The sequence below is a fragment of the Microcaecilia unicolor genome, chromosome 2, assembly GCF_901765095.1.
Source record: "Microcaecilia unicolor chromosome 2, aMicUni1.1, whole genome shotgun sequence".
Classification (NCBI taxonomy): Eukaryota; Metazoa; Chordata; class Amphibia; order Gymnophiona; family Siphonopidae; genus Microcaecilia; species Microcaecilia unicolor.
Window position 1 is genome coordinate 612920788 of NC_044032.1, and position 20955 is coordinate 612941742.

Below are 20955 nucleotides of genomic sequence, written 5' to 3' on the forward strand. Positions count from 1 at the left end.
CCCTCCTCTTCCCCTGCCCCCCCTGCAGCCACCCATGTCCAGCGACCCTCCTCTCTCCCCTGCCCCCCCCTGTAGCCACCCATGTCCAGCAACCGTCCTCTCCCCCTGCCCCCCTGCAACCACCCATGTCCAGCGACCTTCCTCTCCCCCTGCCCACCCTGCAGCCACCCATGTCCAGCGACCCTCCTCTCCCCCTGCCCCTCTCCAGCCACCCATGTCCAATGACCCTGCTCTCTCACCTGCCTCCCCTCCAGCCACCCAGGTTGTGTAGCGAATTCTTCGCGGCAGGCAGGAAAGATCCCTGGTCCTGGCTGCCCGCTGCTGGCGCTGACCCTCCCCCGCTGACGGATCGCTGTTCAAAATGGCCGCCGAGACTTCCAATGGCAGACTTGCGAGACTTCTGGAGCAGGGTCATTGGACATGGGTGGCTGCAGGGGGGGGGGGCAGGGGAGAAGGGAGGGTAGCTGGACATGAATCAGCTGTGAGGCATGGAATGTTTTTTTTTCCCTTTTTTCATGGGTTCTGAAGTTCACAGCATAATTGCAACAGTGACGTCAGCCTGACTACGGAGCCTAGCTCAGCAACTCCGAAGGAACCAAGGACACAGGCATCAAGATTAGAACGTTGGAGGTGAGAATTATTATATAGGATAGGAACCAGCTGTGACAACTGAACATTCACCACTACAAATTTTTCTCTTCCCCAAGCCTAGCACTCTCGTCGCCCTCAGGATGCCACATCTGAGGGCTCCATCTTCAACCCTCCTTATTCAGTCTGACTAATCTTAGCCATCTCCCCATGTCTGATGCAAATAAATGGACATCAATCATTTATTCTGGAATACATTTTCTTAGATAATTACTCACTAATTTCATTATATTATGAAAAATATAATACTCTGGTTACCTGGCCGTCTCATACTGCTTCACAGTCATTAAAGTATCCTCAATTGTTTTGTTCACCAACGTATTTACACTGGAAATGAAAAAATTAATGGCTCCAAGAAGTGTCTCTCCATTTTTAGCTAGGAGTTTCTGTGTATCTGCATTATATCCAAACTCCTCCTACAATCAAACACAATAGAGTAAAGCTTAAAACAAGACACTAATAACCAAATTGGGGGGGGGGGGGGGGGGGAAGGAGGGAGAAGGCGGCAGAGGGGAAGAGGGAAGGATACAAAAGAGAAAATGGAACCAATTGAAGGAAAGCTTTCAGAAAAGATGGAAATATTTCAGAAGAATGTTGGCTACATTAATGTACATTCATCCAGTTTACAGAATGGCATTAGAGGATTTTAAGCAAGCAATCAGATGGCCATCAATTAAGTATAGCAGATACAGATCTATATATCAAACCACATACAAACACTGCTGATATTATAATTATTAACAGTTCACACAAACAGGTAACTTTGGACCATCAGAGGTGGTTCTCCACAAATCACTTTGTAGTTCAATAATGATATCCACCCGTTTGTCGTTATCGGTCCAATTATTCTTCAGCAAACTTTTTAAATCTTTTAAATTTCTTAAAGTAAGAAGATAATTGTACAGATCTTAATCAAATAACTAGAGGTTTCAGGGGACTTTAAACCCATACAACATAGACATCTCATGGGATTTTAACTATTTCTTACATTCTGAAATAATATATGAAACCCTTCTTTCTTGCCACATATAAGACACAGCTGAATGAATGCACAGAGCTCTCTACACTGGTGACAAGCATGTGTTTTCGAAGTCCACTCCATCCGCCTATGTGCTCCTCTGCCTCTCCGAGTAGCAGTCATTTATCGACCCCCTGATAAGTCTCTTTCTTCCTTTCTCACTGACTTTGATGCCTGGCTTTCCTTCTTTCTTGAACCTTCATCTCCTTCCCTCATTCTTGTGGATTTTAACATTCATGCTAATGATCCCTCTGACTCTTATGCTTCTCAGTTTCTTACTTTAACATCCTCTTTCAATCTTCAACTGTGTTCCACTGCCCCCACTCACCAGAATGGCCACTGTCTTGATCTTATCCTCTTCTCAAACTACTCACTCTCTAGTTTCTGTGACTCAACTCTTCTCCTCTCTGACCATCATCTGATAACTTTCACACTTAAACACCCTCCTCCCAAGTCCCGTCCAATCTTAACCAATACATTTAGGAATCTTCAGGCTATTGACTCTTCTACTCTGTCCTCCAGTGTTTCAAATCTCTTCACTACCACTATATTATCCAAGTCTGTCAATGAGGCTGGCTCTTCCTATAATACTATTCTCTCCTCTGCTCTGGATACTTTCGCTCCTCCCACTCCCCATTCTGTAAAACGTACCAAACCCCAGCCTTGGCTGACCTCTAGAATATGCTACCTACGTTCCTGTGCCTGCTCTGCCGAACGCCTTTGGCTGAAGTCCCGTGCCCATGCTGACTTCATACATTCCAAATCTACCTCTCCACACCAGAAATCTCAGCCGAAATCCAGGCCAAAGTATCAGCCTGCCTGTCTGACATTGCTGCCTGGATGTCTCAGCGCCATCTGATACTAAACATGACCAAGACTGAGCTTCTTATCTTTCCCCCTAAACCAACCTCTCCTCCTCCCCCATTCTCTATTTCTGTGGATAACACTCTCACCCTTCCTGTCTCATCAGCTCGTAACCTTGGGGTCATCTTTGACTCCTCCCTCTCCTTCTCTGCACATATTCAGCAGACTGCTAAAATCTGTTGTTTCTTCACCAAAATTCACCCTTTCCTTTCTGAACACACTACCAGAACCCTCATCCATGCTCTTATCACCTCTCGCTTAGACTATTGCAACTTGCTTCTCACAGGTATCCCACTTAGCCATCTCTCTCCTCTTCAATCTGTTCAAAATTCTGCTGCACGACTAATATTCTGCCAGTGTCGTTATGCTCATATTAGCCCTCTCAAGTCACTTCACTGGCTTCCTATCCATTTCCGCATACAGTTCAAACTCCTCTTATTGACCTATAAGTGCATTCACTCTGCAGCTCCTCAGTACCTCTTCACTCTCATCTCTCCCTACATTCCTCCCCGGGAACTCCGTTCACTGGGTAAATCTCTCTTAACTGCACCCTTCTCCTCTACCGCTAACTCCAGACTCCGTTCCTTTTATCTTGCTGCACCATATGCCTGGAATAGACTTCCTGAGCCGGTACGTCAAGCTCCATCTCTGGCAGTCTTCAAATCTAAGCTAAAAGCCCACCTTTTTGATGCTGCTTTTAATTCCTAACCCTTATTCACTTGTTCAGAACCCTTATTTTATCATCCTCACTTTAATATTCCCTTATCTCTTGTTTGTCCTGTTTGTCCTAATTAGATTGTAAGCTCTGTCGAGCAGGGAATGTCTCTTTATGTTCAAGTGTACAGCGCTGCGTATGTCTAGAAGCGCTATAGAAATGATAAGTAGTAGTAGTAGTTTTATGAGACCAAACCAGGAAGGCTTGTTACAATATAGTATGAGCCCTCTTTTCTGCCTATCGTCAAGAAGTATATTGCTTGCAATGTTCAATGAGGTCCATGATTCCTATCATAGGAGCTAACAAATTACATTTCTCTTGTGTTCAGTCTGTCCCCATCTCCCTCCCTCCTCCACCCCACCATGGAAAAAAGTTACATCACAAAACATGCCATCTAAATGGCTAAGACCCAGAGAAGCCTGGTTCAAATTCCACTGCAGCTCCTTGTGATCTTGGGCAAGTCACTTAACCCTCCATTACCTCAGGTACAAACTTAGATTGTGAGCCCTCCAGGACAGGGAAATACATATTATACCTATTACCTAATGTAACTCACCTTGAGCTACAACTGAAAAAGGCCAGAGCCCAAATAAAAAAAAAGATGAGGGGGCTTGGGGTCCCTGAGTAATAGCTTGTGATTCCAGTAGCAATAATTAAAATAGCTGTGTATTTTAACTGAAGTTCACTGGAGAGATTTCCACAACAGTTTCAAAGACTATGGGTAGCCAGTTAAATCTGAATAAAGACAGCCAAACACCCACAGGGAGGGAGACAACAGCTAAGCTCCCATCGTTTTGTTTTGATTTCTTGTAGGTGTGCCTATAAATTTCAATAAACAATGCTGAGAGCAAGAAGTGTAGATGTTTACTGGTCAGAGCATTAGGCTATGATCAGAAATCCTGGGACATGAGTTGAAGACTCCCCCTTTGCCAATGACTCTATGACTTTAGGGGACTCACTTTACATCACTGTGCTTCCAAGGTCTAGTCTCAAAAAAAAAAAAAAAAACCTGACTTAGGCCATACTTACTAAAGTGTACTACTGATTTGGAGAGTGTTAACATGGTTAATGTGAATTATTAGTAACTAAGTCCCACTCCATTTGTCTCTTTCAAACCAACAAATGAAATAACTACAGAAATTTCAAAATGAGGTTATAACAGCCTATCACTGGCAGACACACCAATAATTAAAACTGAAAAAGAGCAACCATTCAAAAGGCGCTGCAGCTCAATCCTGGACCCAGGAATAGCTCCAGGTTCTTCAATAGTAGGGAAAGTTCAAAATGTCAAGCATTAATCCAAAAACAAGAATATCCAGTGAAGGATGAAGCAATACTTAAAGACTTGCTCACGTGTAAGTGCTATTATAGGATCATACTTCCACAGAAAATAACTACAGGATAAATAGCACACACCCCTGTCCTCCCAGAGTATTCTGCTACTTTATATAAGAGGCATAATCCTAGAATTAAGTCTTCACACGTGAGGCGTCCATCTGTTTTCACGGGCATTATTAAACAAGAATGTTAATAGATGATATTACTCTTTTTAGGCGTTACGGCCAACATTAAAGCAGATGTGCTGATACGATCATTCAATTTAAATGTTTATACATGTTTGATAACCTTGGCAATTAATTTTAATGTATATAAACTGCACGATTAACTTTACAACTTTTATCAAGATGCCTCTGGTTTAACATTCTGAAGTCAATAAAACTGCACATTTCAAACATCCTTTTTTTTTGTAATTCTCTCCAGATATCGAAATAATTGCATTTCTTTTGAGTTCATGACCTTACTGAATTTCTAAAATATAATACATGTGTCAAAGCCAGCATGAAGCAATTCTTTCCAAAAAACTGTAATAGGAAAAAGAAAGGGGATGGGATTTGATATAACAGTTTGCATATTATATACAGGTACTTATTTTGTACCTGGTACAATGGAGGGTTAAATAACTTGCCCAGAGTCACAAGGAGCTGCAGTGGTTATTGAACCTGGTTCCCCTAATTCTCAGGCCACTGCACTAACCATTGTTACTTCTCCACTTCATACAGAAGGTTTTGTGTAAGTATTATACTATAGAAGGGTATTTTATATATCTGCATATCTATCTACACACACACACACGCCTTCATAACTATTTTTGGAGGAGAGTCCCTAAATATACTTCTTTGACTTTATAGTTCTCGATTACAAACTAAACACAGTGCTCACACAGAATTCTTTTGAAAGCACTTGGATCTGGAGCCCAATTTAATAAAATATAATTTTTTTACAAACTCAAAACAATGTACCTAAGATAACAGTTTTACACTACTTCTCCAAACACAAACTAATTTTATCAGAGAAGAACAAACACAAATCAACTACAGCTCTTTGGGAGCCTAGGTTCAAATCAACAGAACTTTTGTTATAAAATGTGAGAGAGAAGACTCCCTGATTGGATTCCAAAACAGGTCCAACTCCCATTGGGTTCCCAATGTTCACAGTGGCATTTGCTGACTAAGCGGTACTTATTTGTTCCAGAAGACTAAGCCACAATCTGATTTTTTTTAACGAGGTCTTTATTACAGTGATCAAAGAAAAATACATACAAGTACAATGTACAATCTGCTCAAGCAGAAGAAATACAACTTGTTCTCAAAGCTAATGAAACCTCTAATATGTATAGTTTTTATTATAAAACAATACTAAAGAAAAAGAAAAAAAAGCTGACTAAACAGGGGAAAGAAGGGAAAAAAAGGAGAAAATAAAAAGAAAGAAAAACTCAGACCTCTGAGCCCTAAAAAGGTGATCACACAGAAAAAGCCAAGCCAGGTCTCACTCACCCACAAAGTTCAAATTACGCACTAATCCCCAGATCTTTTCCCATGTCTTGAAAGACGTTTGCCTACGAGCAGTTAGCTTCTCCAGTTTATATACAGTGTAAAGTCGAGATCTCCACTTAAAGATGGGACCCCCTGTAGTCTTCCAAGGTAAACTTACATACATCTAGCAAATGGCGCACCAATAAAGTCTGATATTTCCAAAGTCCTGGGATCACTCTACTCAACAGAAAAATCCCAAGGTCACAGGGAGCTCTCAAACCAGTTATCCACAAAATCTGGCAGCGGATGTATTTCCAAAATGCAACGGCTTTCGGGCAGGACCACCAAATGTGACCCATAGTGCCCTGAGCTGCACCACCTCTCCAACATCATACAGAAGTCTGAGGAAACCAACAATTGAGACAATCCTGGGTATGGTACCAGTGATAAACTTATACTTGACATTATTTTCATGGATATTGGAAGCAATAGCTTTTTTCGCCAGAGACTTTTCAATGGTGTCCCAGTCCTTCCACATATATGTAACACCCAGTTCATGTTCCCACTGAAGCCTATGCCTCTTTTCAGGGACCCAAAGATCCCTCAAATAACCATACAGTGTGTTCACCAAAACTTTTGTGGATCTAAAGTCCTCACAGGTGTCCTCCAAGAAGGTATAGTCACCCGTCAACCTGGGCTTAAAACACTTAGAGGACAATAAGCAAGCCATCTGAACATAAGCATAATGATGAGACTGGAGTAAATCAAAATCATGAGACAGATGGGAAAGAGATCAAGGCATCTTCATCACAGAGTTGACCCCAGCTGGTTAATCCCTTTTGCTCCCACAACCTATAGGGTAGCAAGCCCGGTGGGAATTCAGGGTTATGGCAAATGGGAGTGTAGTGAGAGAACTGAAAATCCACCACAGGAATTGGGGAATCCTTGAAAAGTATGCAAAATTGTAGGGGGAAATACCTGCTTGTAGAGATCCATGTCTACAGGGAAGCCATATTTCAAAATAAAAATAAAAATCCATGATAGGGTTCAGGCATGCATAAAATTCCCAGCACAAACCAAGGGGCCCTGATTAAAACTACCAAGTTGAAGTTTAACTTCTGCCAAAAACTCAATCTGTTCAAAACTTGGAGCATAAATACTAGCCAGGGTCAAACCCATCTCATCTATCTGGACCTGGGCAAATAAGCATCGCTCCTAGGGATTTTTTTTTTGCTTTCTGGACCTGTATTTTCAAATCTCTATGAAACAAAATAGCCACCCTCACTTTTTAACATCAGAAGTATCTGACGCAAACAATATATGGGAATATGCTCTATGGTTTAACAACTATTCATGGTATCTTTTATGTGAGTCTCCCATACAAAGACCACCTGAGCCTTCTGACGCAGCAAAAATTTAAACAATAATGAACGCTTTCTGGGCAAGTTGAGACCATTCACAATTAAAGTAACTATATTCAAAGCAGGTGGCATAGTAAGTAAATAAAAGGCAGCAATAGCATCCCAATCCACCATAACTCCAAGGTCCAAAATCAAAAACCTTTCCCCCCAACCCCCCCCAGGATAAAGCAGAATGTACAAAAAGCAACACAAAACAACCCAACCCATACAAATAAAAAAAGAAAATCAAGAACCCTCTTCCCACTACCAAAACCCCAATAATCTCCCTGATCCCTCCCCCACCAAGTTGAAAACAAGAAGGCGGACCAACAAGAAACATCCTAAGGAGAGGAAAGCCACATCCCGCATGGAATATCCAAACTCTCCCCACCCCCACAAAAAGAATCCAACACACATACCATGCACCCACACACAACTTTACACAGCCAATTAACAGCTAAAGAGTCCTCTTAGCTTAGGTAACAAATTCTCCTAAACAATGTAAAATGCAACTCAGCAATTGTAGTACTCAGCCACTAATTTTTAAACCAAACAGAAAAAACTGAAGGGCCAGTACTTCTCTCTCCATGTAGAGAGAGCTGAAGAGCAAGCTTGTCAAGTGATGAGAGAACCGGTCCTGTGGTAGTACTGAAGAACACACACACACACACACACACACACACACACACACACACACACAAAACCCAAGTCACCAGACATAGGATCTCAGGACTTGACATGGTCTGAATGGTGTTTTCCTTTACTGGGCACCCTAGCCCAGCATTTAGCCTTTGCAGCCACCACTAAGGAACATCTACCCTTCCGAAAGCTGCTGAAAACATACCTCTTCAAACAAGCCTATCCAAACAACCCAACTTAATTTACGAACCTAATCCACACCATTAACATTAACATACCTCAATCCTTCCCCCCACATCTCTTCCTCTTGTTCTTCTCTATACAATTGTGTTATTATCTGTGATACTTTGTAACCACACATTGTGTTACCTCTATGACACTTTGTACCCATACATTGTATTATCTCTGTGATACTTTGTACCCATACATTGTAAGCCGCACTGAACCTGCTATCGAGCGGGAAAGAGCGGGGTATAAATGCTACAAATAAATGAAAATAATAAATATTAGGCCCAGGTGAAGAGGTTTTAGCCAATCCTGCCTTCCGCAGCAACTTCCAAGCTTCAACTGGCCTCTTGACTCTGTGCAAAGTTCCTTGAAGTGGAAAACTGAGAGCTAGGGGGAAAAGCCAGCGATATTTAATCTGTTCCTTCTGAAAGTATTTCCAAAACAGGCTTGAATTCCCGCCTCTTAGCCAAAGTAAAAGCTGATAAATTCTGGTAAATTGCAACCGAGGCATCTTGAAACTGCAATGAAGGAACAGCCCATGCCTCCTGCAAGATCGCTTCCTTATTGAGTCTCAAAGGAAGTATTATTTAGTTTGCAAATCAGATACCACTTCTACCTGTTCTTCAACTTGCACCTCCAGGTCTTCAACGAGCCCCCAGTTCTTGCATATACTTATGCATAGTGTCAATGCATGACACAAGTTCCCCATACATCTTCTTCAGCTCCGCTCGAATAGCGCTGAAATTCTTGGTTGATAATCCGTAAAGTTAGTAAGCTCCGCATCCTCCTCGTCCTCTGAGCCACTATGAGCAAGATCCGAACCTGTTCAGGGGAAACAGGCCGCAAGGCCTGAGACATGACATTGCCAGATCCAGGCCTCAGAAATTGACGGAGAGTCTCTAATATTCACAGATTTTAGCTTTTGGGTCATCCTGAATAATTAGCAAAGCAGACCAGTGTAAAATTGTGCTTTAAAACCACAGATGGTTAAGAGATGTAAATTTTATTTTGGGAGGAAGAGCTGGAGCCCAAAATCAGGCACCCATCCAGGAAGCTGACATCACTTCCTCCGATGCCACAATCTGATCTTATGGCAATGTAAAGAGGATGTTCAAAAGAAATTTTAGGACTACCTTTATATGAATTAGTCTTATTCTCTCTTAAAAGTGCTTTATATTTATTTTAAACAATACAACTTACAAGTAGGACAAAATCACAATGGAGTTGATAGAGAGGTCTTGCGATATTAAGCGAAAAAAATCTCAAGTGGTAGCACTTCCAATTAAATGTGTCTAATTAGCAATTCCTCCTCATGATGTTGGGTCTCAGGTGTTAAAGAAGCATGAGAACACGCTGTGTCATCAGCATACATACAGAACTTGAATCCAAGCTAACAAGCTAAATCCCCTTAGCAGCAAAAACAACAAACAGGAATGAAGAGTTGTGATACACAAAGCCTCTCTCAGATGTCATTAAGGATCCAAACATTAAGACAGTAAGGAAAGCAAATATACCCACAAAGTGATTGACAGGGTCAAATACATAGACAAAATACAAGGGCAACTCAAGTAACAGCATTTCAGCATGGAAGCTCCTGAGTCAAAGCTATGTATGTGAAGATGCTATATTGTAAACCTCTGTGTATAGGGAAAGTTGGTAGGATATTTGGCCCATGTTGCCTCATGTTCAAACAGGAGAAAGCTCTCAAGATGTTTGCCATCGTTTCAAATCACAAACTTAAAAAGCACACAAGACAATTACACAGAGGACGCCTTCCTCCCCATGTAACACTAGGGGGCGCTGTGCTTATGACAACACAAAAGCCACCAGACACAATATGCGGTATATCGCTTTTATTGGTGATACATATGTGAACACATACACCAAGATACTTACAGCACCCGCAATTCAGTCAGCATCTGGGAAGACCACCAGGGAAGCACTAGCTCTTCCTCAGAGATTGCAGGGACATCACTGAACCAGGCGTCCCTTACGTTCAGGCAAGCTTCTAAAGAAGGTCAGTGCTCCACCCTCTTTTATAGTGTGAAACAGAGGTGCCTTTCCCAGACTTGCACAAGCTGAAGGTGCCTTTCCCAGAGGTGCTGGCATCCCTTAAACAACCAGCCTGTTTCCCATAACAGAGAATAACTCTCCCAGACCTGCACAGGTTGAAGGTGCCTTTCCTATACGTGCTGGCATCCCATGTATTACACCCCACCACTGACAGAAAGATGGCAAAGAACCTATTCAGAACAATCTGTTCATTCCAACATGGGGGTAAGTACAGGGTCAGCAATGAGAGAGACTGAAGACAGCTGAAGTACACCAACATAGTAGCAACCAGTGTGCCATTTCACTGAGCAGGCTCAAAATACCTTCTATTAGATCATGACATTTTAGTCAACTGTATTTACAACTACAGCTTTTAAAACAGTTAAAGAAGCTTTGGCTCACCTACAAACATCTTATGTGCATTTTTCCATTACAGCTTCTTTTCTTAAAATTCTTTTTGATGCTTATTCAGAAAGGACTTATTTTAAAAGCAAAAAAGATATATATTACTTTGTTATAAAATAAACTACTTTGCTCTTCTGTACTATGTTTTCTTTATATTTTTACTCAAACAGAATGATGTACTCTTGAGAGGTTTTGAAAAAAAAAAAGTTTGTGTTTTTCAGACACCTTTTGGGAGGGAGGCTTTCAAAAATCTGACGTAGCACACAGCAGTGCTCACAAAACTTCATTGCTACTATAAGACAGTTATGGGGCAAATGGTTTGCAAATCACGAAACTACCATGACAGTGAACTAAAAACATATTGGGCAAAAATTTAAAAGATGGACCTGCCTTGATGAACCACATATCAAAGTGGAGGTCTCTTTCAAGAGAAGGCTTGCTTTCCCCCAAAACGTACTCCTGTTTATCAGTGTCTGCAGTGCACCTAACTTAGGCATACTACATTTCTTCTTCTTCTATATTTGGAGATAATAATGCCCTACATAAATGCATGTAAGACGACAGGGCTAGCCCAATGACCTAGTTACCACTCGAGTTGCAAATGCAATGCAGATCTCTTTGTTGAAGCACCAACACCTGATCCTCGAGCTGTCTATTACTGGCCATGCTGATGAAGTACAACTCCCATTCCCGAGGGAGCTGGGAAGATCAACTCCTCAAACCCAGTCACCAAGCAGGATTGGAAGTAGCTTCCTCAGCTAATGTCACATTTGTTGTTGGCACTGAACCAGTAGGATAGCCAGAACTGATTTTTTTTTGTGGCTCCTGAGGTTAACTTGGATGGGCACATTGTCTCCAGTTCTGCTCTCATTGGGCTATGCTGCTGCCACTGACTAGGTGGCCCTGACTCTAAAGCCAAGGAGCCATGGTCCACCTAGGCCCACCTGTTGCTATTCCCCTGTATTACACTACTCAAGATAACTGAAAACACAATTTCAAAATTGGATTTAGTTGGGGAAAAAAAAAAGAAAAAAAACCAGAATACAGAACACATGACTATTTTTTAATGAATTCTTGTGGAACTAAAATGTTTCCTATTTTTTCTAAATCTCCTTTGAAGTAGAACATGAGGATCCAGAAGGAATGGATCCTCAGAAGCTTAGCCGAAATTGGGTGTCGGAGCAGGTGGGGGGAAGAGGGGTTGGTGGTTGGGAGGCGAGGATAGTGGAGGGCAGACTTATACGGTCTGTGCCAGAGCCGGTGATGGGAGGTGGGACTGCTGGTTGGGAGGCGGGGAATCCTACTGGGCAGACTTATACGGTCTGTGCCCTGAAAAGACAGGTACAAATCAAGGTAAGGTATACACATATGAATTTATCTTGTTGGGCAGACTGGATGGACCATGCAGGTCTTTTTCTGCCGTCATCTACTATGTTACTATGTAAAAACCACTCTAGAGTTTTAGAATGATCTATAAAATGGCACTCTAGACATTCTCATACTGTATGCGATAAAATGATCAGTTATTAAAGCACATGGTATGATCAATTCCTAAGGCAATGAAAACTTGTCCTTTCCTCTTCCATCTCCAAGTCAAATAATAAAGCCTCTATTAAAAGAAGAAAACAAAACAAGAACAGCTCAAAAGAACAAGCATCCTGAACTATTCCACATGATCTGGATTGTAGCCAGATTAAAAACCAACTTAAAAAGGGGGTCTCTGCAATGGAAATGCTAACCAACCCTCAATTAAAGCAATGCACTGTTACAAAGTACAATATACCTAAATAGATAGTATAGAGTTACAGAAACAAAAATAATAGTAGTACAAAAACAAACATTTGCAACTCGCCAATATCCATGAGAGGAGTAGGAAAATGTCAGAATCATCTAAAACATCTTCCCAGTCCAGTATGAGAGCATACACAGCTTGTGTGAATAAAAGAGAAGCTGAAGGAGTTCCCCAAAATTATGTAGGAAGACTTCACATAAGGAAGACCACTTTCTAATGATTATTTGTAAAGCTTCAAGTGCATACTTTTTGCATGTATGAAAGCCCCAACAACCAATTATCTCTAGCATCAAAGATTTCCTTTAAATAAACTTAACACATATACTTTTTATTATAGTCATGAAAAATTCCTGATCAAGAAACCCTAGAACCAATTTCATGCTTTTCTAAAAGAACTCAAAAATGTGTTACAATAACTAAATAGCCCCAGTAATTTTAACATTAATAATTTTTTAAAACCCAGCTTCCTTTCCCTATATGTGATCTTCTGGTACAGTCCGCAATGACAAAAATTCTGTTATAATTCAGAGATAAAGCAGCAGTGGAGAGGTGCCTGAAACAAAGCGCATAGACTTCTCTTCATAATTATCAGTGATTTTTTTTCTCTCCCTTGACCCTTCCATTTGCCTTCTACCTTCTCCTCCTACAACCCAGCCATTACAGAAGTCATCATGGGTAGGAAGGCACTATTATCAGTCTCCAATTGAAATCCAATGTGCAAACTCTAAATCTCATCTTTTGGTGTCACTGTAATGACAACATTGATATTTTATCCCATTTCCCTCCAAAACCAGAAGGACTGAGTCTGTTAGCTCTATAGTACTCCAATCCTACGTGGCTTCATAAATAGAAACCAGGTCTGCAAACTGAAATCAAGTTTCAGCTTTCCTAAATAGACATGCAAAATGCTGCCATTGCACTGTTAGATCAATGAATACATTTAAAACAAATTCTAGAAAATATACAACAATGTATTTAACAGTCATTGATCAATTTAGAACTGGTTTACCCAGACATCTGGGTAACTAATATTCTGATATGAATGACATATTGAAGATCAATATGTGGAGATACACAGAAGCAGAGCAAAGGAGCTAGGAACCCAACAGCAGGTAAACTTACACATATACAGGCTATGTGCATGTAAGGTTTACAAAATTACCTGCCCAATATGGTAACAAATCATTTCTGCAGAAACACAGAAGCCCATCCACACCATTTACTAAGCTCTTTTATCCTTCCTTCCCCAAAGGGATCCTCTGCTTTTGTCCCATGGTTTTTCTGAAAAATGTCACCCTTGCCTCCACTAGGAGGCTGTTCCATGCATCCACCACCCTTTTCTATCAGGAAATATTTTATTAGATTATTACTGACTCTATCCCTTTCACCTTCTTCCTATGACCACACGTTCCAGAGCTTCCTTTCCACTGGAATAAACCTACTTCCTGTGCCTTAGAGGTATTTAAAATGATTATCATATATCTCTATTCCCACCTTTCCGCCAAAGTGTACATACTGAAATCTTTAAATCTCTCCCCATATGCCTTATGACGAAGATCACTGATCATTTTAGCAGCCACCCGCTGGATAGATTTGATTTATTCTGTATCCTTTTGAAGGTACAGTCTCCAGATCTGCACACAATACTCAAATCATGTCTCACTAGAGACTCACACAGAGGTACCATCATCTCCTTTTAACTACTGGCTATTCCTCTCCCCATGCAACCACACTTCTTTCAGGATTTAGCCATCACCTTATCCACCTGTTTGGGTACTTTAAAATAAACAAATACCATAATCATCAGATCCACCTTCTATCTATCCAAAACGACATGAGATAAACACTTCAGAAAATGCATCGAGGGGTGTAAACTGCATGGAGCAATAGGTACAACACTAAACAAAAGCATATGTGTGTGTGTGGGGTGGGGGTGGGGAACCTGTGCAGAGCTGAAGGTACAACTTTAGCCACATTTCTACGTAGACTTGATGGACCATGCTCGCCTATCTACCATCATTTATGTTCACATCTGGAATTTCTATCCATAAAGATTCACACAGCTATCTGTTTCAAGTAGAATGTTTATTTTGTTTGAATCAACTCTCTTTTTAACATATAGCACAGCCTCCCCTCCAATTTGAACCACTCTTATCATTGCAATATACCCATTTTGTACCCTGCTAACACAGTGTCCCGTTGATAGTCCTCCTTCCACCAGGTCTCTGAAATGCCTATTACATCTACCTCTTCATTTAGTACTATATACTCCAATTCTCCTACTTATTTTTAAGGCTTCCAGCACTTGTGTATGTGTATGGACACTTCAAATTGTCTTTTTTCCTTGCACCTTCAGACTGCTTTGAAGTTAATCAGGTTAATTTGCATCCTTTACTCTGTTCTCCCATTGAACACTCCTGGCTTTCTTTTGTCATTACTGAAACCTCTCTATCGGGATTCCCTAAAGATCCTGTTTCAATAGTATCCTTCAAGGATACTCCACACCGAACCATGTGCTCCTGGGAGACTGTCAGTTCCCCACCCCCCATTTTAGTTTAAAAGCTGCTCTATCTCCTTTTTAAATGTTAGTGCCAGCTGCCTTGTTCGATCCCAGTTTGTTATAAACCTTGATTGTAACAAACTGAAGCTCCTCCAAGCAAATTCTGAACAGAACTTGCTGAGGCACGTGTTGAACACTAGCAAACCAAGGGACAAGAAAGACCAAAACGATGAGTCAAGAAAAGCTGGTAAATCTTTATTTGAGGAGTCATCACTTCTCAAAATGAAAAGTGCTGTCTGTCCATCATTTTGATAAGTGCCGACTCCTCAAATAAAGATTTACCAGCTTTTCTTGACTCATTGTTTTGGTCTTTTCCACCCCCTGGTTTGCTTGTGCTGACTTTTTGACGGATTGCTTGTGTTTTTTGTTTGGACATACTAAACACTGCGATATCAAGGACCTGGGATTGATACCTGAACCAGTCACCACTCAAGGGTAACATCTAGCGAACAGACTAGGGGTCTACTAAATTTGTAGCCTCTAGTTGAGGATTACTGCTGTGATGGCTGCGCTTGAGTCTGAAGACAGGAAGATAAAAGTAGGGGTAGCCCCCATCTCTCAGATGGATGCAAATAAAAGCTTATGGTGCCATGGCACAAGACAGGCTGGTTCCAACTGAACTGTAAACCGTCAAAAGTTGAAAGAAATTGTTAGTCCTAAAAAAAATAAAAATGTAAGAATTGCACATTTCAAAAATGCACCACAGCTCATGTGTACAATTTTTCTGTGTGTTTGCTATAGGTTACCAGTTTCAAATAACTGCTGCAATAATATCGTCACTTTGGGAAAATCAATTTTGAACGTGCATTTTATTAAGTCTTACATGAAGCTCCAAGGATTTCAAGCTCAGGTCTGCAAAAGCATCACCAAGCAGCCTCTGAGTCTGCACCATCTGATAGAGTTGGGAGGAAAGGGTCTGTGCCAGTTTCAGAATATTCTCATATTTTTTCTTGTTATCCCTCAGGATCTCTATTTGCGATTCCAGCTCCAGGTCCACAGTTCTTGAACCACGTCCCAGTTTCTCAGAGATAAGCTGACGAGTACACTGCAAGGTAGAAAAGAGAAGAGAGATTTTATACCGAAAACATTGATTTCCTGTGGAGTGAGGGATATACTACTACTACTACTATTTAGCATTTCTGAGAAAATTATGTGGGTACAAAACAATAGGTACACATTTACAGGTGCTTGATTTACTTGAAAGGTATTAATGTACAAGACAGAAACTTTTTCCAAAGGAAAGGAAGCTGTAGAACTAGGGAACACAAAATGATGTTGCAAGTAGCTAGACATACTAAAGAGAAATCTTAAGAAATAATTTTTCATATAAAGAGTGATGGGTGCCTGATGTGCACTCCAAGAGAAGGTGGTGGAGAAAAAATGGGTTTGGGATTAACGGAGAGGATCCCTAAATAACAGGAGGATGGAAATTAAGCATTGTACAATTCAGTTTAACAGCAGTCAAATGGCCTCTGTTATTCTAAGATGATTGAGTGTGTGTGTGTGGGGGGGGGAAGGGAAGAGGTGGTATAAGGCATGAAGTGAAAGCTACAATGCTATCTTATTGGGCACACTAGACAGGATCATCAACTATGTTAGTACTACCAATATGGAAGTCACATTTATGGATTAATGATTTTTCCATTTCACAAACTAGAATGAACTCAGCATTTTGTTTAAAGCAAACAACTGAAAAAGATACTAATCCAAAATAAAATTATTCATCACACTAATTTTTATTTTAATACAATTTCTATTAGTATTTTATTCTTTCAGTTACACATTTTTAGGCAAATTTGTTTTTAACATATCACATGCAAAAGCTTGGTCACGTCAACATTTTCCTGTTTTCGTGCAGCTCATCTCTTTAGATTCTCTGCTCTCCCAATGACAGGAAAAGTTCAGATGGCTTTGTTATTGTTTCTGTGATGTTAAAGAAACGTACTGGAACTGGAAAAAACATGTCACCGGTACGCTAAACCATGAGAAACACCTATTTATATACATTGATGGTATAGGTCACAAATGTTTGTTATTAGTAGGGGAACTAGTGGTAGACAATACATGAACAAAGCACTTATGGAACAAGTTAATTCCTGGCTCACTAAATCAATCATTCACAATTCTTATAGAAACAAACAAAGTAAGGGAGATGGAGATGCAACGATGAGAATTCTTCAGCTTGGAATAAAGATGACAGAGGGATAAAATTATGTGGAGGGTAAGTAGTGCCTATTTTAAGCCTATTCTATAAAGAAAAATAGGTGCCTACTTTTCTTTAAAGAATTCTAGTTCCAAATGGCTCTGATATTTAAGGCACAATCACTTACACTAGCCCTATACTGTAGCTAGTATAAATGCCAGGAAGCTGTAAATTCTATAATTTACATGCATATTTGGTGCTCTATTCAAATTCCGATCAAACACAAGTACATACCACCAAAACACGGAGCATACTTTGTTGTTAGAGGGTATTCTTTAAGGGTCATTTATATGCTTAGGTGACTGAAATACTGCCATTTATGCATGTTGCTGCTGACTAAAAGTTGTCAGTTCCTTACAGAATTACTCCCTTAAAGTCCTGAAAGTGTGAGAAAATAGAGAACTGCATAGAGAGACTATTAAGAACAAAATTACTACTACTACTACAAATCATTTCTATAGCGCTAGCAGTTGTACAGAGCATATTCAAAAGCATGGATTAATGAGACAAAGCCAACATGGATTTAGTGAAGGGAAATCTTGCCTCACCAATCTATTACATTTCTTTGAAGGGGTGAACAAACATGTGGATAAAGGTGAGCCGGTTGATATTGTGTATCTGGATTTTCAGAAGGCATTTGACAAAGTACCTCATGAAAGACTCCAGAGGAAATTGGAGAGTCATGGGATAGGAGGTAGCGTTCTATTGTGGATTAAAAACTGGTTAAAAGATAGAAAACAGAGAGTAGGGTTACATGGTCAGTATTCTCAATGGAGAAGGGTAGTTAGTGGGGTTCCCCAGGGCTCTGTGCTCGGACCGCTGCTTTTTAACATATTTATAAATGACCTAGAGATGGGAGTAACTAGTGAGGTAATTAAATTTGCTGATGACACAAAGTTATTCAAAGTCGTTACATCGCAGGAGGATTGTGAAAAATTACAAGAGGACCTTACAAGACTGGGAGTCTAAATGGCAGATAACGTTTAATGTGAGCAAGTGCAAAGTGATGCATGTGGGAAAGAAGAACCCGAATTATAGCTACATCATGCAAGGTTCCAAGTTAGGAGTCACGGACCAAGAAAGGGATCTAGGTGTTGTCGTTGATGATACGTTGAAACCTTCTGCTCAGTGTGCTGCTGCGGTTAAGAAAGCAAACAGAATGTTAGGTATTATTAGGAAAGGAATGGAAAACAAAAATTAGGATGTTATAATGCCTTTGTATCGCTCCATGGTGCGACCGCACCTCGAATATTGTGTTCAATTCTGGTCACCGCATCTAGGAGTGGCCTAGTGGTTAGGGTGGTGGACTTTGGTCCTGAGGAACTGAGTTCAATTCCCACTTCAGGCACAGGCAGCTCCTTGTGATTCTGGGCAAGTCACTTAACCCTCCATTGCCCTATGTAAGCCGCATTGAGCCTGCCATGAGTGGGAAAGCGCGGGGTACAAATGTAACAAAAAAAAAAAAAAAAAAAAAAAGGATATAGTGGAATTAGAAAAGGTGCAGAGAAGGGCGAGGAACATGATAAAGGGGATGGGACGACTTCCCTATGAGGAAAGGCTAAAACGGCTAGGGCTCTTCAGCTTGGAGAACAGGCGGCTGAGGGGATATATGATAGAGGTCTATAAAATAATGAGTGGAGTTGAACGGGTGGATGTGAAGCGTCTGTTTACGCTTTCCAAAAATACTAGGACTAGGGGGCATGCGATGAAGCTACAATGTAGTAAATTTAAAACAAATCGGAGAAAATGTTTCTTCACTCAACGTGTAATTAAACTCTGAAATTCGTTGCCAGAGAATGTGGTAAAGGCGGTTAGCTTAGTGGAGTTTTAAAAAGGTTTGAACAGCTTCCTAAAGGAAAAGTCCATAGACCGTTATTAAATGGACTGGGGAAAATCCACTATTTCTGGGATAAGCAGAATAAAATGTTTTGTACATTTTTGGGATCTTGCCAGGTATTTGTGACCTAGAATGGCCACTATTGGAAACAGGATGCTGGGCTCGATGGACCTTTGGTCTTTCCCAATATGGCAATACTTATGTACTTATGCATACAAAAACAAAAGTTCTGCAAGCCAAAAATTCATTTTGTGTCTTCTATGAAATGTTTTACCCAGGTTTAAAAAAAAAAAAAAAAAAAAAAAGTTTTCATGGGATGAGGAAATGTTGTCAATAGTGTGCCCTATTGCTCAAATAATGTGAACCACTGCGCAAGAGTGTGCAGTGATCTTCAACAGTGTGCATTAAATCTTGGGGATCAATATTCAAAGTTACTCACCATTATCCAGCTAATGCTGCTGAATATTATGTCCGACTCTGGGGTGGAGCCGGAAATTATCCATGTACCACCAATAGTCTGCCCCGTAAGCACAGAATATCAGTGGTACCTGGTTAAATTCCAGTGGCCAACAAATACATAAAATATTCAGTGTTGGTATCAGGGTACGGCTGAGCGCTGAATATCCAGGTGTAAAACACACCAATTGTAATGGGAGAAAATAAAGCATAAGTGAACACACCAGTGCCCTCCATTTCCTCAAACAAACCTAAAGACTTCTTGTATATCTAGGAAGACTCAGCTGCATCACATCAACAATGAAACCCTCCCTGCTCACAAATATAAAATAAATAATAACAAAAGCAAAATCTAAATTTCACTGGCAAATACACCCACAAGACACAATCCTTATCTTAGCTAAACACAAAGGTCAAAAGCAATGCACATTTGGCACAGGTCTCATCACTAGACCTTTCAAGAATGCCAGAAATACATAATTTATCCTGAGAATTTCCAACTTCCTTAGCGTCCCTCCACACTGGCCTAGCTGAACTGATGGGATGTGCACGCCTTCCAGCAGAAGGACACTGAGAACAAAGATTCTTGAGAGAGACAATAAGAGCCCAGCTCAGCCCTATCAAGTCTCAGTATTCTCAGTCTCCAGCAGGTGAAAGATGGTGAGCCCTTCAGTCTCATTTCCTATGCATTATTTCTTATATATTTTAATCTTCCTTTCTCTGTACTTCTGTGCTGGGGAATAATTGCTGGTGAGGCTGAGACCCGTGGGAGTTTTCCTTTGCCTCAGGAGTGCACACTTGGGTGGCCGGGTCCCTTCTCCCCGAGCCTTTTCAGTGTCTTGCTCTGGCACAATTTGTATTTAATTCAGTTTAAAGGCTGGTCTACACCCTTTCAAGGGAAGGGTGTTGTAGAACCATGGGGACAGCCACAATAAGTTAAAACAAAACAAACAAGCATCAGGGAGAGTTATTTTCAGAGCAAAACAGCAGTTAAAAAAAACCAAACAAAAACCCAAAACTAAAAACAGCTGACCAGCGCAAAACCGCCCCTTTCTTCTCTGTCTTGCTCTCCCTGCTTCTTTGGGTGGCTGGCTGTCCGATCAGTTGGCACGCAGTATGTCAGCGCCGGGGTGTCTCAGCGGATAGAATCTGCAAGGTTTGTACTACATTAGAACAGGAGATTCTGGCGGTGTCTGCAGCTGCAGGGATGAGTGGGGTTCCGATTTCCTCCAGTTTGGCGGTTTCTGCTATGTTGGCTGCTAGCGCATCTCCGGTGCCAGTTTTAGCGGGAACATCCACCATTTTAGTTTTCCAGTCAGGAAAAG

At 40.9% G+C, this 20955-nt stretch overlaps 1 protein-coding gene across 7 annotated transcripts in view; it reads right to left on the reverse strand.

The window, feature by feature from the left end:
• ARFIP1 (ADP ribosylation factor interacting protein 1) overlaps positions 1 to 20955 on the reverse strand; it is a 223458-nt gene that overhangs the window by 62966 nt on the left and 139537 nt on the right. For all 7 annotated transcript variants that reach the window (XM_030191631.1, XM_030191636.1, XM_030191637.1 and 4 more), the window contains 2 exons: positions 15958 to 16179; positions 907 to 1064 (listed from right to left, as the gene is read on the reverse strand). In XM_030191631.1, the coding sequence (XP_030047491.1) occupies positions 907 to 1064; positions 15958 to 16179 (380 nt within the window). The remainder of the gene's footprint in view (positions 1 to 906; positions 1065 to 15957; positions 16180 to 20955) is intronic.